Source organism: Mesoplodon densirostris, chromosome 14 (assembly GCF_025265405.1).
Source record: "Mesoplodon densirostris isolate mMesDen1 chromosome 14, mMesDen1 primary haplotype, whole genome shotgun sequence".
In the NCBI taxonomy this organism is placed as follows: domain Eukaryota; kingdom Metazoa; phylum Chordata; class Mammalia; order Artiodactyla; family Ziphiidae; genus Mesoplodon; species Mesoplodon densirostris.
Window position 1 is genome coordinate 54,768,716 of NC_082674.1, and position 15,099 is coordinate 54,783,814.

Here is a 15,099-nt window from a genome sequence, read left to right on the forward strand (position 1 = left end):
GGTGGCAGCGAAGAGCAGATAGGAAGCAGATGCAGCAACCGGCGGCGAGGCGGGAAGAGGGTCCGAGCTGCGGAAGCTGTGCTAAGTTCAGAAAGGAGGCGGTGGAATCACACCTGGGAGAAGGGTGATGAGGCCGAAGAGAGGCCCGAAGGGGAAGGCCCAGCCCCGTCGGGGGAACGAGGCTGGTTTAGACCCACTGAGCGTGAGATGGCAAAGCTTGGCAGATACCAAGTCCAGAGCCTGGGAGAGAGGTAGGGGCTGGAAATACGTTTTCAGAGTCCTGAGTGGATTAGGATCCCTCGGGAAAGCAAGCAGGAGTGGAGACTCAGCAAAGAGCTGGAAAAAGAAAACCCCCAATGTTTCGTGAGAGTTGGGGGAGGAGGTCCGAGAAGGGCCCGAGAGGCAGGGGGAGAACAGAGAAGAGTGCTCCTGAGAGACAGGGGGCGGGCAGACCGTTCCCTGACGTGGGCAGCCTGTGACACAGGAGCTGGCTGTGCTCCGGGCAGAAGGAAGCTGCAAACACGCCTCTCTCATCTTTTAACTGTTTATTGTATAATATAAAACTACAAAAGTAAGACTGCTCATTTCCATGTACATTTAATCTGTCCAATTGTTTAGATTACAGCCCAAACCTACATGTGAATACAACCATCTGGGTTCCGATGTAACGTCTAGTAATATTGCATAGAAAAGGCACAGCTCTCAGGTCTGTGGGGGAAAGGTTACACCTCCTGTTTGACAAAAGCCCTCCTCAAAAACCATGCACCAAACATGTCACTATGTACATCTTTTCCAAATCTTGGTTGTTTGCTCGTATGGACCGACTTCCCTTCCAAACTTGTTATCCCCAAAAGACGTCCAAAATTTTTATTGGCTTTGTTTGCAAGAGCATTTGATCCTGGCTAATTTTCAAGAACCATTCAGACTCATTCTTAGAAGCCCTGAAAACAACTGTACATAAGCAGGACGCACACACCTCACTGCCATTGGCAGTTACTGGAAGTCAACCATTTCCAGCCGAAACAGGTTAAATATGCTCTTTTCAATTATTTTCAGAAAGCTATATAAAGGTCCAATTTGTAACAGCAAGATTTTGAAATTAAGACAATTCACACAGAGAATAACAATCGCTGCACAAAGTAGAGTCTCTCTCTCTCTCTTATTATTATTATTATTTTTTGCACCTGTCATTTGAGAAGGCTGCCCTGCGGATTCATAATTCATTGTTTACCACAAAGGTGGTTAATAAATTTAAGCTTTAAAAATGATCCGTAAGTTGACACTCTGGCTCTTTGGAGTTTATTTATTTAAGAAATTTCCTTGATCGATCTCAGGGCAGCTGGGACGCTCCAAGGGGCTATGGCCATAAACAGCACAATTGAGAAAGACACTCCGGTGGAGGCGGCTGTGGCTAGTTCTCACCCTTTGGTGTGAGCGAGGGCGTCGGTGTGGATGCCCCTTCTGTCATAAAGAGAGAAAGTGCGACTAAAAAAACTTTAAAAAATATCAACCCTTTGATGCTTGATTTTCTTAAAAATTTGGAGGTATTAAAACATTCCTCATCCATACCTTTTGCATATTTCAAATCGACCCATATTAGAGGAGAGAGTAAAAATGAACGTGGACTGTGCATACGATGAGAAGACCCAGGGGTCTGGCTCGGACCCCCTTTTAATACAGATTGACATTCCTACAGGAGAATAAATTCCTACATACATTCTGCACATGTTACGATCCAGATGTTGTTAGAGCTCCACAGTAAAATAAATATATTTACACAGAAAAAAAGGAATAAATAACTTATGAAAAAAAATCACTTCAAATTCAAAGCTCTTATTATTCTGCTCTCATCTTGTCACTTCATTGCACATCACTGTCAATAATTGTCCTCTCCCAGCCCCACCCAGCATGTCTCTCTGTCCCTCTCGTAAAGGCACCTCAAACTGCCTGCCTGACTCTGAATGCCCCAGGATGTCCTTTAGAAACGGGAAGGCACTGCTGCCGGGTGGCATCTGGAAGCACGTCCCACACTCAAGCTGGGACTTGGAGATCACACACAGGCTCACGTTCTTCCCTGTCGGGACATCACTTTGTAAAAATAAGACACAAAGATAACTGGAACACTTGATGGTTTTGTTCTTTTGAAAAAGGGCCACTAATTCCCCACGTCTTCCTCATTAGACCTTGAATATCAAGAATTTACGGTGAGGGTGTCCAGAGAATTAAAAAGCATTTGCATGCTGCTGTTGGGGGTTTTTGTTTTTGATCCTGAAGCCCAGCCTTACAAATGCGGGAGAGTCAGAGAACCACGTGTGGGCAACACTTCGCTGTGCTTATTTGAACTGCTGCCCAACATATGGGATTTGTTTAAACACACGATTTGCTAATCCAACCGAAGTACAGTTGTTCTAAGTTACTATCAATCAGTTTTTAACAATGGCAAATCAGCCTCCTTACCCTGTTATTGTCCGGAATAATCAACACTATTGTGCATGTACACGTATGTGTATGCGGGCGGCATGTGGAGAGTCTGCCAGGTCCTTGAGTTAGCAGAAGCATGGAGTCTGGGCGGACTTGTTCTCTACAGGAAAAGGAAGCCCTTCAAACGGACAGGCACGGTGACACCGGAAGCATCTACAACAACCCTCACCTTAACTACATGGTCCCTGGTCCTATCAAAGGGAATGACACATCTGCAGTAGTAAGAGGTGTCCGGTGGAGGGTGCTTGCTGGAGAACAGTGCAGTTTGATTGGTTTCTCACTGCTCGTCTTGAGTTGATAATTAGCCTTTAAAAACACATTCAAGTTGGCGGGAGGGGGTGGGGGGGGTAATTCAGAATGTAGAAAGATTTAATATCATACATGAATCTTTTGCTTAGATGAGCAGTTCCTTCATCAAAATGTTTTTGTATTTGCTTTGCCATGTGTATTATAAAAATAAAACTATCTATGGCTTGTTTAAAGTGCCATTTTATAAAGCTGTCTTTTTTAATTGGCCAGAAAGACTCAATTTTATCCATGGCAAGAAGTGAGCAGAATTGGTGACTGAATATTGACAAATGACCAACAACAAAGACAACAACAACAACACAAATCCCATAATTTAAAAATTCTTAAATAAATATAAAAGTTATTCCTAAAGAAGCCACCTGCATTTCAACAATATAGGTTGTAACCAGCTAAAGTACCATTGGAAGAAAGAAAAAACTGAAACGGAAAGGCCATTAACAATTTCGGCAACAAGCATGATACATTGCAAACGCTTTAAAATTAAATGTACACCGCTAGGAATAAAAAGCTAGTTCTCAAGTTCTCCTGGCAGAGAGAGGATGGCAATGGGGGAGGAGGAGAACATGCATAGAAAGTCCTATCTGTGTATTTGGGTAAAACAGCCTTGTAAAGTGTAGTTAAAGCAGTTGATTTAAGAAAGCAACCAGATCGGAGGCCGTGACGTAATGGGACCAACTCCAGGTTCAGGAGCCACGCGTGTGACAAGAGTGCATCCTAGGCTGGGCCCAGGAGAGCTGGGCGCACTGTGGTGATCGTGAAGATGCCATTTTCGGCACTTAGCAACAGAGGGAAAGAAAGCTCTAAGGAAGGGAAGCAGGAAAAGACAACAGAGCGACATGATGGATGCCTTCTGGGGGAGAGTTCCTTCTTGATGAACCCTAAGCGTCGCAACAGGGTTTAGTTCCATGAAGAGGTCAGTTGCTTTTCATAAAATTTTGTTCGTGTGTAAAATTTCAGGTCTTCATAAAAATTATGCCAAAAAGGGAAAGATCTGGGGTTTTGTTTAAAAAAAATAAAAACAATTAAAAGCGCAGACTTGGCATAAATACAATGAGTACTTGGTAGCCTTCCCCTCCAGAGAGAGAGCTAAAGAGAACCATCACTTAAACCCCGAGCTCCATGGCCACCTCCCGCCAACTGCTTAATGCAAGTTTGATGAGCAGACGTGGCTCAGGCTTTGGAAGTCACAGTGCTGGCGGGTGTTCATGCCAGGGGGTCGGTGCTTGTGAAATTTGGGTGTGATATCTCCTGGCCCTTCTTAAAGCGCTGCGTGTGTGTGTGTGTGTGTGTGTGTGTGTGTGTGTGTGTGTGCGTGCGCACATCTGGGGACATCAACTGCGGATTGATTTGATCCAATTTTCTCTTTGCACCAAACACATATAAAACATTACAACTCTATAAAAGTACAAGTGCAACTTGTACATCTGAAGTTTGCAGGAACTATGTGAGCAAATCCTATCAAAATAGCTATCTCATATGTATAAACAGCATTTGTTTTTAGAAAAACAATATCATAAACTGCGGAATCTGTACAAAAATATAAAATAAATTTGGGCAGCAGTTTCTAAACAGCCATGTAAATGCAACACTTACGAGGAGTAGTTAATGCCTCTAAAAAGGCTGAATTGCCAAGTCAACCTATACAGGGCGAAAATGCCGGAAAAGGTACTGAGATTATCTAAATAATATATATATATATTTTCTTTTTTTACCTCTTGCAATAAAACTTATAGAAAAAATAGACAAATATGCACATGCAATTTACAGCTTTTCCAACTTATTCCTTGTGCTTCACTTGAACTGTTTATTTTTGTCATTCCACATAGCGACATTGTCTTCAAATGTATTATTTCCTATTCCCGGGTACTAGGTCTCTGAGGAACCACTCAAAAAAGCATATTAAAAGTGGTCATACTTGGATGAAGGCACTCCAACTCTGCTCAAAGCAAAAACTAGTGTGATCCTTTTGTAGAATGTTCTTTTTCTCAGAAAAAGGCAAGCAAGGGTACATGCACAGTGCGGAGAGCTGTCGGGGTGCGGGGTGCAGGCGACGGGCCCCGGGGCTCAGGACCCGACCAACACCTCCATGATGTGGTCCAGCTCTGTGAGGTCCATCTTGAAAGGCTGGCTCGGGGCGACGGGCTGGCTGCTGTAGGGGGCCAGCGTCTTGAGGAGGTCGTCGGCCGACACGGGGGACATTTTTGAGGATGTCCCCGACGCAGACGTGCAGGGGTCAAAGTCGTACATGGACGTGTCAATGTCGGCAAACAGGATGTCGTCCAGGGTCAAGTCTGTTAGGAAGCCCGTGGACGTGGTGATCTCAAAGTTGCCGGGCAGGGAGTCCATCAGTTTCGGGTCGTCGGGCCGGCCGTCCTGGAGCCCCTCGGGTCTCTGCGCGCCGGGCCCGCCGGAGTCCCCTTTCGGGTCGTCGGTGGTGGCCTCCGCGGCCTCCATGGAGGTAGATGTGGGACAGAGCTCCTCGATCTCGTCCAGGGCGGAGGAGAAGCTGTCCTTTTCCGGCGGGAGGGCAGGAGGGGCGAGTCTGGCGGGGGCCGCAGGCTGCGCGGCCGGGGAAGTGCAAAACGTGTCCTGGTCGTCCTCGAGCAGTGAGGCGGGGGTGAGGCAGGCCTCCAGGGGCGCAGCGCCGCCCAGCTCGCAGGGCGAGGGCGCGGGGTGGCTGAAGGCAGGCGGCGCCTCCCGGTAGCTGGAGCCCAGCGGGTCGGCGGGCGGCGAAGAGGCGGGGAACGCGGGCCTCAGGCTGCCCTCCTGCTTCAGCTCCTCCTGGATCCGCCTCAACATGTTGTTGATCAGCACGGTCTTTTGCAAGCTGGGCTCTGTGAGGGGCCTGTGGTTGTAGAGTTTCATAAGGGAAATGTTGAAGATAGTCTGGCGCTGTAAGGTGTAAGACACCTTGGACGGACCGTCGGAGGGGGACACGATTTTGCCTTCCAGCCCATCTTCATGCTCGTCAAACTTCCGTTTTCCTCCTTTCCCCAACATATATCTGCCAAGGAGAAAGGAAGGAGATGGAATCAATCCCAGAAAAAAGAATTTCCACCGTAAAAAAAGACGCGGATTCAGAGGTCAGGACTCGGACTTGAGTTCTCTGCCCAGGGTTGGTTACAACAGAAGAATTCATTGGGAAATCTACCTTTGTGTGCCGGTGGAGCAATTTTTATCACTGGGTAGTCTGTTGAATGTATTTCTTGAGAAATGTGTACAACACAGACAAGTTAAACGTTACCATGGAAACCGTGATTTTGACTTTGTGCTCGTGGGCTTGCGTTCGCATGCCTATGGCGTTACCACGCAGGTTCAACTTCCCTCCCCCAAACAGATCTATTTTTAAAGCCCAAGAAAACACTGACAATACTATGACCTAAACAGGTAAAGGTATCATAGATTACAGCTTGAACACACCTAGAACGATGAAAAGAACCCAGTTGGAGAAAAGGGAATATGTACCATTTTGGTAGAACTGCGTGTGCTTTCAAAACGCCGTTTCCTTCCTCATCACACATAGAGCCTTTCTGCCTGTTTGGTGACATGTGGCGAAGTGCTTGGACTGTGTTAAATGACCACAGTGATTGAGCTGCCACTGCTTTTCCGTCCAGAATCAAGTGGAGGAAGGTGGATTGCCCAGCCCAAGTTTTCCCATGGCTCAATTTCATCGCATGCAGCCATGCCTGAGTGCAACTGGACTAATTTAAAAGAAATTTGCTCTGATTATAAGCATTGCTGTTTGGGTACTCGACACATTTCTTAAAACAATACCTAGGGCTTCCCTGGTGGCGCAGTGGTTGAGAGTCCCCCTGCCGATGCAGGGGACACGGGTTCGTGCCCCGGTCCGGGAAGATCCCACATGCCGCGGAGCGGCTAGGCCCGTGAGCCATGGCCGCTGAGCCTGCGCGTCCAGAGCCTGTGCTCCGCAACAGGAGAGGCCACAACAGTGAGAGGCCCGCATACTGCAAAAAAACCACAAAAAAACCCCAACAAAAACCCCCCAAAAAACAATACCTACTGTGATTCCAGCAGGGATTTCAAAGAAACAATGACCTCCTATCTCAGACCTTGAGCACTGGGGAATGGGTTGGATTTTAACTCCTGCCTACCTCGCCTGACACGCACAGCCTCGGAGGTCTCCTTGTGTGCTCTGGCCTGAGTGAAGACACCCTCAGCTGTCTGTGCCTTCAGGAGGGTGGTCCTTCATCTCAAAACTTCTACCAACTAAACAGCAATCACAAGTCCCCCAGCCTTTGACTCAGAGACCTCACTTTCCAACCAATGAATCAAGAAAGCTGTCCTTACGCCGTTGTTCCAACCAGCAGACATGCTTCTAATCAAGCCAGGCCCATGCTTGCTCCCTACCCCCCTACACCACTTACCCACAGGCACGTGTTAATGCTCTCCTCAAGGCCACTCACTCTTTCTGATATCGTCACATACGAGAAAGTGCTTTGTAGTTATCCAGGTTTTCTTCTAAAGGCGACTTGCCTTTTTTTTTTTTTTTTTTTTTTTTTTGCGGTACGTGGGCCTCTCACTGCTACGGCCTCTCCCGTTGTGGAGCACAGGCTCCGGACGCGCAGGCTCAGCGGCCATGGCTCACAGGCCTAGCCGCTCCGCGGCATGTGGGATCTTCCCAGACTGGGGCACGAACCCGTGTCCCCTGCATCGGCAGGCGGACTCTCAACCACTGTGCCACCAGGGAAGCCCAGCGACTTGCCTTTTACTGAATGGCCTCCTTCAATCCTTTAACTCATCCCGCATCTATGCTGTCTTGGGCACTCTGCCAGAAAGTGGGTAGTCCTGCACAGGAACAAAGCCTGGTCTTCAAGGGTCTGAACATCTTTGTGGACACCTCATTATCATTTTCTTTTTTTTTTTTTTTTTTTTTTTTTTGCGGTACGCGGGCCTCTCACTGTTGTGGCCTCTCCCGTTGCGGAGCACAGGCTCCGGACGCGCAGGCCCAGCAGCCATGGCTCACGGGCCCAGCCGCTCCGCGGCATGTGGGATCTTCCCAGACCTGGGCACGAACCCGTGTCCCCTGCATCGGCAGGCGGACTCTCAACCACTGCGCCACCAGGGAAGCCCTATCATTTTCAATTAGGAGTCTCATCCTAAAGGAATAAGGCTAACCATAATAAAACTTCCCAGAACTTCCTCCCAAGGCTTTGTGAAAGAAGGCCACGCTGCCCCTCCAGGCAGACAGGCATGCAGGTGGACACAGAGCCTGGTGCACAAGTCCCACTCCAGGTGACTGCCTTCATGTGCCTCAGTCTCCAGGAGAGGATGAAGACAGCTGCAAGCCATCAAGTCAGAATCAGCTTGAGAATTTGTTAACACTCATAAAGAATGTGGAGTTGCTTGCAGGAAACACTTTCTCTCACTTTGTAAACATTAAGAAAATGGCTGTCTATCACTAGGACCAAAGACCAGTCCCATAATTAACTGTTCTCTGAGGCAAGGAAGGTATGATAGTAACAACTCCCTTATCTAATGCTTCACATGACAGAAACATTTCCTACTGTTCAGTGCTAAAAGCCTCATTTGTATATACACTTTGCACAGAACATTTCCTATCTAAAGTATCTGTGCCCATTTAAACTTGAGTGTGAATCAGAGAGGAGGTGACTTCATTTCACATTACAAAACACTTTCTACTTTATGCATTAGAAGTATTACCGGACAACTGTGTTTTGAAACAGATAACTGTATTCACATATATGCCATTTGTATTTGTTTACAATTTAAGCATTTAATGTCACTTCTAGAAAAACTCCATTCTTACCCAAGAGCTCATCAAATGCATTTAATTATCATATAAAGCTGTTATATAATCTACGTTATATGCTATAATTTGAATGTACCCAATACATCCAAACGTGTGCCAGAGTACACAAGTGCACATGCACACACACTCTAAAGCAGTGTTTCTCAAAGTGTGGTCCATAGATGGAACCAGTCTGTAAACTGTTACTAGTTCCTGATGAGGTAAGTAGAGATACTTTTATAGCAGATTTACAGAGTAATTATATCTCTGTAAAAACAATTTTTGAAAATGAGGCTTCTATTTTTACATCTTTGTACTCTTATTTCATTTTTCTAGTAATTATTTTTATCATGTTTTACTAAAGTATCAGTCTATAAAGGAGGAAAACACAAACAAGATGGTCCTTCATCACAAAAAGTTTGAGAAGCACTGTCCCAAAATGTAAACCAAATACACACCTCAAAACAAATTAGTAAGCTCATCGCCACTTTAAATTTTTACTGGTTTTCTGGAGAAGTAACACTTAGAAAAGACAACGTAGACTTTTCCTTTCTTTTAGTCATTCATGCAGAGCTGTCTTTTAAAGACTTGTTGACAGGAAAAAACAACAGGGCTTTTTCAATAACTCATACTTCTCAAGAAATAATCACCGAGCACATAGAACTTAAATATTTAAAAAGCACGTGGTACTATAGGCATTTAGCAGAATTCCCATTGCTGAGGGAGATCTATGGAGATACTTTTCAGAGAGATTTCAACATGAGAAGCGCCTAATTTCCAATTAGAATGATCTAGCTGGTCATCGCTGTGTGATAATCTTAATGATTTAGGGAAAGCCTGGTAAGACATTCGTAATGCTCTCTGGAAGGCGACAGAGGAGGGATCGTGTAAGCAAAATCTGTGAGCGCGAATAGGCAAGACGAATCGAATCTTGGATGCTTCTCAAATGTGTAAATAAGGACTCATGATAGAGTATGGCTCAAAGCAGGTTTGCCTTCATTTTTCTGTTTCATTTTATGAGGCAACACTGCTCTACACACCCAGTAAGATTGCAAAATGCACACAATCCTGACTTGTCGTCTGAAGTCTATCTACATTTTTACAGAAAGGAGTGAAAAACAACATAGTAAAATCTAATCCACATTCCTACTTAGAACGTTAATGTAAAAAAAAGTTTTTTAAATTTAAAATTTGTAAAAAATTAAAATTTTCCCAAAGTTTGCTTAACACACTGTTGGGAGTCCCGTCTGCCCACATTCAGAAGAGGCCTCCAGCTCCTGGAAGTGAGAAGGACCCTCACTCGGTGCTGTGTGAACGCCACACCTTGGAGCAGACGCAATTCAAAGAAAAGACAAGCTTCGCAAGAACCTGAGGGCCAGGCTGCCTGAAGCCTTTTCCTCGGGCGTGCAGGTGACGTTTTAAAAGGCCTCACTTGGCTGCAGCCTGAGGATGGAGCAGTGGCTGGAGCTCATTAGCGGCTTCAAGCTAACAAGAGGGAAGTGGGTGTCTGCTGTTCCTGCCCGAGAGGCCCCTTGGCGGTGGACCTGGACACCAGGGTGGTAGCCTGTAGTTCATCAAAGGGGGCCTGTGATAAGTCGGTTTCCGGGCCACCCCGAGGCTTGGCGCCCCACTTTGCCTCCTCCCTTGGCTTGAGAAGACCCAGGCCCCAAAGCTCATGTCTTCTACCCAATCTTTCAGTCAAAGGCCCAGAAGGGGCCCTGAGCTTCAGGGCTGGTTATAGATCCCCACATGGGGGAGTGAGGTGGGTGCTCCCTCTCTTTCCTGCCCACCCAGAGGGGCCTAGAACTAACCACAGCCACTCTTTTATTGAATATTCACTGACTCTTAATATAAGGTTCCAGATAAAACACCCTCCCTCCCCAATAAGCTTGCTAGGAAGAAACTCCCAGCATTCTGATTTGCTTAACGTAAATTTTGGCAAGTAGTAACTGCAGCAATCGAAGTTTTGAAAATAGAGACCAAAACTCAAGGGTAGCAATACAAATGAACACTCCTCTGCCAGAGTTTTCCAGGAAGTTTAATAGTGAATAAAACTCTCCAGATACTAAACCTGGCTTGCAGTTGTGCCGCTTTCATTAGGAAGGACCCTGCTCTCAAAAGCTACAATCCGCTTGGGCAGATAATCAAGAGTAACATGTCACTGGGAGATTCCTCAGAAGAGAAAGAACCAGAGAAACAGCAGAAGATAGTACCTGTTTGGGAGTTTGCAATTCCAGATTCTGAATGGCTCTCACAGCAGGGAGTCTGAGAGATTAGTACAGACTGAGGTGACCAGGGGACTTCTGGGGATAGGATCCGAGGTTTCTGTTTAAGGCAGGATTGTCTCTCAATGGCGGTTTCCCACCCCAGACGGTAAGCCCTCTGAGGGTTTCAGACTGTTCCGTTCGTCTCTGTGTCCTCAGGTTAGGGCAGTCCCTGATACACAGAAGATGCTCCAGAAATAGTCACTGGATGAACAGTAAATGGAAAGAATGAGAAAAGACACTGAGCTTCAGCCAGAGGAGGACTGCAAAACAAAGACAGAGGTGTGTGTCTTTGGCTCTGACTGTAAACTTGGCATGGGAGGGAGCGTATGACGAAGGGGAAGGTTGAACGAATCTCAGAGGGCACAGCTGTACAGGGCAGGCCCTGGGTAAGGAGATTTGTCAGTACCCGAGGCACAGCGGGTGGGCAGGGATGCCTCTCTCGATCTTTAGTTCTCAAACTTGGGTGTGCATCAGACTCACCAAGGGGGCTAGTTAACACAGAATGCTTCCCCCGCCCCGCAAAACACACACACACTATCCCAGATTCTCATTCAGTCCATCTGGTGTGGAGGCCCAAGATGTGCATTTCCATCATGTTTCCAGGTGATGCTGGTCTGTGGACCTCATTTTGAGAACCATGACTTCCTTTTCTCCCCATCCAGCTATTTCATATGTAAGCCTGAGAATATCTTTACTCAATTAAACTTGAGTCTAAAGGGCTTCCCTACTTGTGCCTAAGCAGGTAAGGAAAAAAAGAATGAGCAGCGTTTCTGTGATGGCAACTGACATTAAAAAAGAAAGACTACATGCAGAATTAAGATGTCTTCAGCTCAATTTTAGTGATAAAGCTCAGCTTCTCAGACTGATATATCAGATCCCACCTGCTCACTGGGGCCTAGATGCTTCTTGCTGTGATCACAGAGTGAATGGCAGTGAGGCCTTATGCCCGATGTCCAAAGAGAAACTGGAATAGTACCTATGTGTTAAAAGGGAGCATTTCGTAGCTTTTGTATTTTTTAAGGCATTATGGGAAAAAAATGCAAACATTAAAAAAAAACCACAAGCAATCAAAAATGTTCTTTTAAACTCAATGTTTTTCAACTGTTTAAAAGCTATGCCTCGGAAAAAAATGTTAAATCACTCTCCTTTAATGTTATCTGAACTGTCAAAATAAATGTTATGATTTTTAAATTAAGAATATTAAATCTTCTTTTGCAAACCACCACTTCTGTCATCCCCACTAACAATGACAAAATCCACTGCTTTAACCTGCAGCCCTCTGTGGCCACTAGTGCTTCCTAGAGGCCCAGAGCCTGGTGGCCGCTGATTGACAGGTGCACGGAGGGGGCTGTGTGGCCCCTGCGGGCAGCATCACTGCTCGGGCTTGTGAGAGGCCCAAACTGGGAACCCTCCTCTGCGCACCACTAGGGCTGTCTTTCTGACTCGCTGCGGGTCAAAAAAAGATGCAAAAGACTGCATTATGCTTTAACTCAATTCATCCCCCCCGAACAGAGATCACCCCAGATAAAAGGAAGACCCTCCACCTCATCCTACTCAGTATCCAAGGGAATTAATGCTACAAAAGGCATGGAAAAGAAGGTCAAAATTGATAGCTTAGTTCCAGTTTCTGAAGGGAGGAAATGATTGGGGAAGGTATGACTGACCACATGATCAAAGAGGCAGCTGAGAGCGGAGCCAAGTGGCCGGGGAGGGAGTGGAAATGGCTCCCAGCTCAGCTCATCCATCCAGGCGGAGGGATGCTGGTCCACACACAGAGCTGGGGCAGACAGGGGAGATCCCAAAAGACATTACTCCAAAACACCTCAAGGCCCGATGGTCTGTACTTCGTGTACATTTTCAAAAGCCTGTTCCAATTTCCTTTTGGAGTAGTAAGTGACAACTAGAAATCCAGGGCTTTCGAGTGTAGCAGGCGTCACGATTAAGTGACGTATTGTCTCAACGGTCAGTTAACGAGGCAGAACTCAGCCCTGGTGTCTGCTTTCGGGGAAGAGTAGTTACTGGTGGGGCCCTCGGCTCCCAGAGAACTGGTCTCCTTCTACGTCCTCACCAGGGTGAAGACCCTGGTGCCTGCTTTGGGATGAGTCATTGGTCTGCACACTTATGCCTGCGTCACTAAATTAACATCTCTCAAGTGAAAGGCTCCTAATCCAGAGGGTCCCCAATCTCCTCAACTACACCATCCTGTGTGGCCACTTGTGTGATTACTGGTTGCTGAGGAGTCCAGAAGTGCCCATGCTGACACTAAAAATCATAAAAAAGAGGCATTTATGGTAATGCCAATGATTCAGAAGGATGATTTTTTTCCTCATGGATCTAGCCAGTTTGAAGAAAAAACAAGCTAAGACAAGACATGTGACGAGTGTCTTCAAACAGGCTAGCAGAGGCTATTTCCTCACTCTGACATCCTGAGCCACCAAACCCAAAGTCCTGTAAGTGGAAACACATTCTTTCAGTTTCTTTTGGGGGCAGTAGAAGAAGAAAGGAGTGCCCCTGGCAAAACTACTGAGCGTGCGACAGTCTTCCAAGAGCAGAAGAGAGGCTGGCCAGAAATGCTGGTGAGACAACTTGTGAAACAGAATATTCTCATCTCTCCTCTCCTCACCCCATACACCTGCCTTACAATGCGCTCTGGATCCTGCTTCTGAGGTGGTCCAAATGGACAGCCTCTGCTCCTAACCAGGACACCTCCCACCAGCTGTGGGGGAACTCTGGGAAAAGGCTCTTGTGTCAGACAGTCACACAGCAGCTCCCAAGAAGGAAGGAGAGGCCCCCATCCCCCTTCTACGGGGGGAAGCCAGGTTTGCTCAGACAATTTTCCACACTGTTAAAATATTACACCTTAAAAAACACCCAGGACTCAGAAATCTGATAACACCTATGCTTTTAACACCTCTCCTCCGCCAAGTAACAACAGAACCCACCAGGAGAACAGAAAGGCCACCCTGAAGGGACATGCTAGGTGGTGGTGCTGGCAGATCGGGGAGAGAGCTGACAGAAAGGGGGGTCAGCCTGCAAGGATCTCCCAGCGGGGGTGTGCCATGCGTTGTGGCCGGTGCAGTTCCCCCAAAACCGGGGTGGTGAGCCTCCAGGAGGCGCTGTGGGTCAGCACTCCTGCAGACCCCAAAGTGATTGCCTCTGGTCTTAGGGAACGGCAGAAACACGGGCAAAATTCCAACGGGGAGGGCTTCCTTGGTAGCGCAATGGTTGAGAATCCATCCACCTGCCAATGCAGGGAACACGGGTTCGAGTCCTGGTCCGGGAAGATCCCACATGCCGCGGAGCAACTAAGCCCGTGCGCCACAAGTACTGAAGCCCGCGCGCCTAGAGCCCGTGCTCCGCAACAAGAGAAGCCACCGCAATGAGAAGCCCACGCACCGCAATCAAGAGTAGCCTCCACTCGCCGCAACTACGGCAACGAAGACCCAACGCAGCCAAAGCTAAATAAAATAAACGAACAAAAAAAATTCCAACAGGGAGAAAGCCTCTGCGTGTTTACAGACAGGGTGAGGACTCCCAGAAGACAAGAGAGGGTTAGTAACTGAACACCTAAAGCTGCCTGGATCGGGGAAGCTTTTTTTTTTTTTAAACCCAAGCTCATCCAGGATGAGGTCCCTGCAGTAACATCCATGCTAATTGGTAAGTAAGACAAAGCCTTCCCTAACAAATCAGCAATGTAATTATGAAGCCAGTCACTAGATCAAGCCAGTTAGGCGCGCTCGCCGCTGCTCCGAAGCTGTAACCCGACACCACTGTTTGCGCGGCGCCTCCCCGGGCTCTCCGGGCGGCGCGGGGGACTCGGGCTCGGCCGCAGGCACTGCACGGCCGCGTAGCCGCGATCAGGCTCTGCACTTGGACCCGGACCGCCGTGAACAATCCTCCTTACTTTCTTGACAGCGTCTTAAAGCCTGGGAGACAAACATAAATTAAGCCAGGAAGGCAACCTCGAAGTCGATTAAAACAACTTTTACGGTTTGGGGATGTCTTCCTCAAGTCCACATTTTAAGAAACTCTAGCTTTCCCTCTTAGGATTTTTACACACTTCTATTAAATTGAAGACGGTTTCTGACGCTGCTGGTCTGTCAAACATCATATTTTGTCTTGGAAAAAGAAAAGGACGTTTAAAAATGTTGACAACTAACTTCATTTAGTAGGCAAATTCTGGGAGAGAGTGTTTCAAGTGAATATTTCTTTGGAACAAATTACGGCCTTGTTAATAAACATCTGGAAAGAAACATGGGCTTTTTAGAATGT

General features: G+C 46.9%; 1 protein-coding gene across 3 annotated transcripts in view; it reads right to left on the minus strand.

The window, feature by feature from the left end:
• Nucleotides 1–546: 546 nt before the first annotated feature.
• The window catches only part of SERTAD2 (SERTA domain containing 2), a 115,115-nt gene continuing 100,562 nt past the window's right edge, over nt 547–15,099 (minus strand). For 2 of the 3 annotated variants that reach the window (XM_060117580.1, XM_060117579.1), the window contains exon 2: nt 547–5,794. In XM_060117580.1, the coding sequence (XP_059973563.1) occupies nt 4,855–5,790 (936 nt within the window). In that variant the 5' untranslated portion in view covers nt 5,791–5,794 and the 3' untranslated portion in view covers nt 547–4,854. Of the gene's footprint in view, nt 5,795–10,773; nt 11,015–15,099 lie in introns of those variants that run through there. The other variant, XM_060117581.1, reaches the window with a different exon arrangement.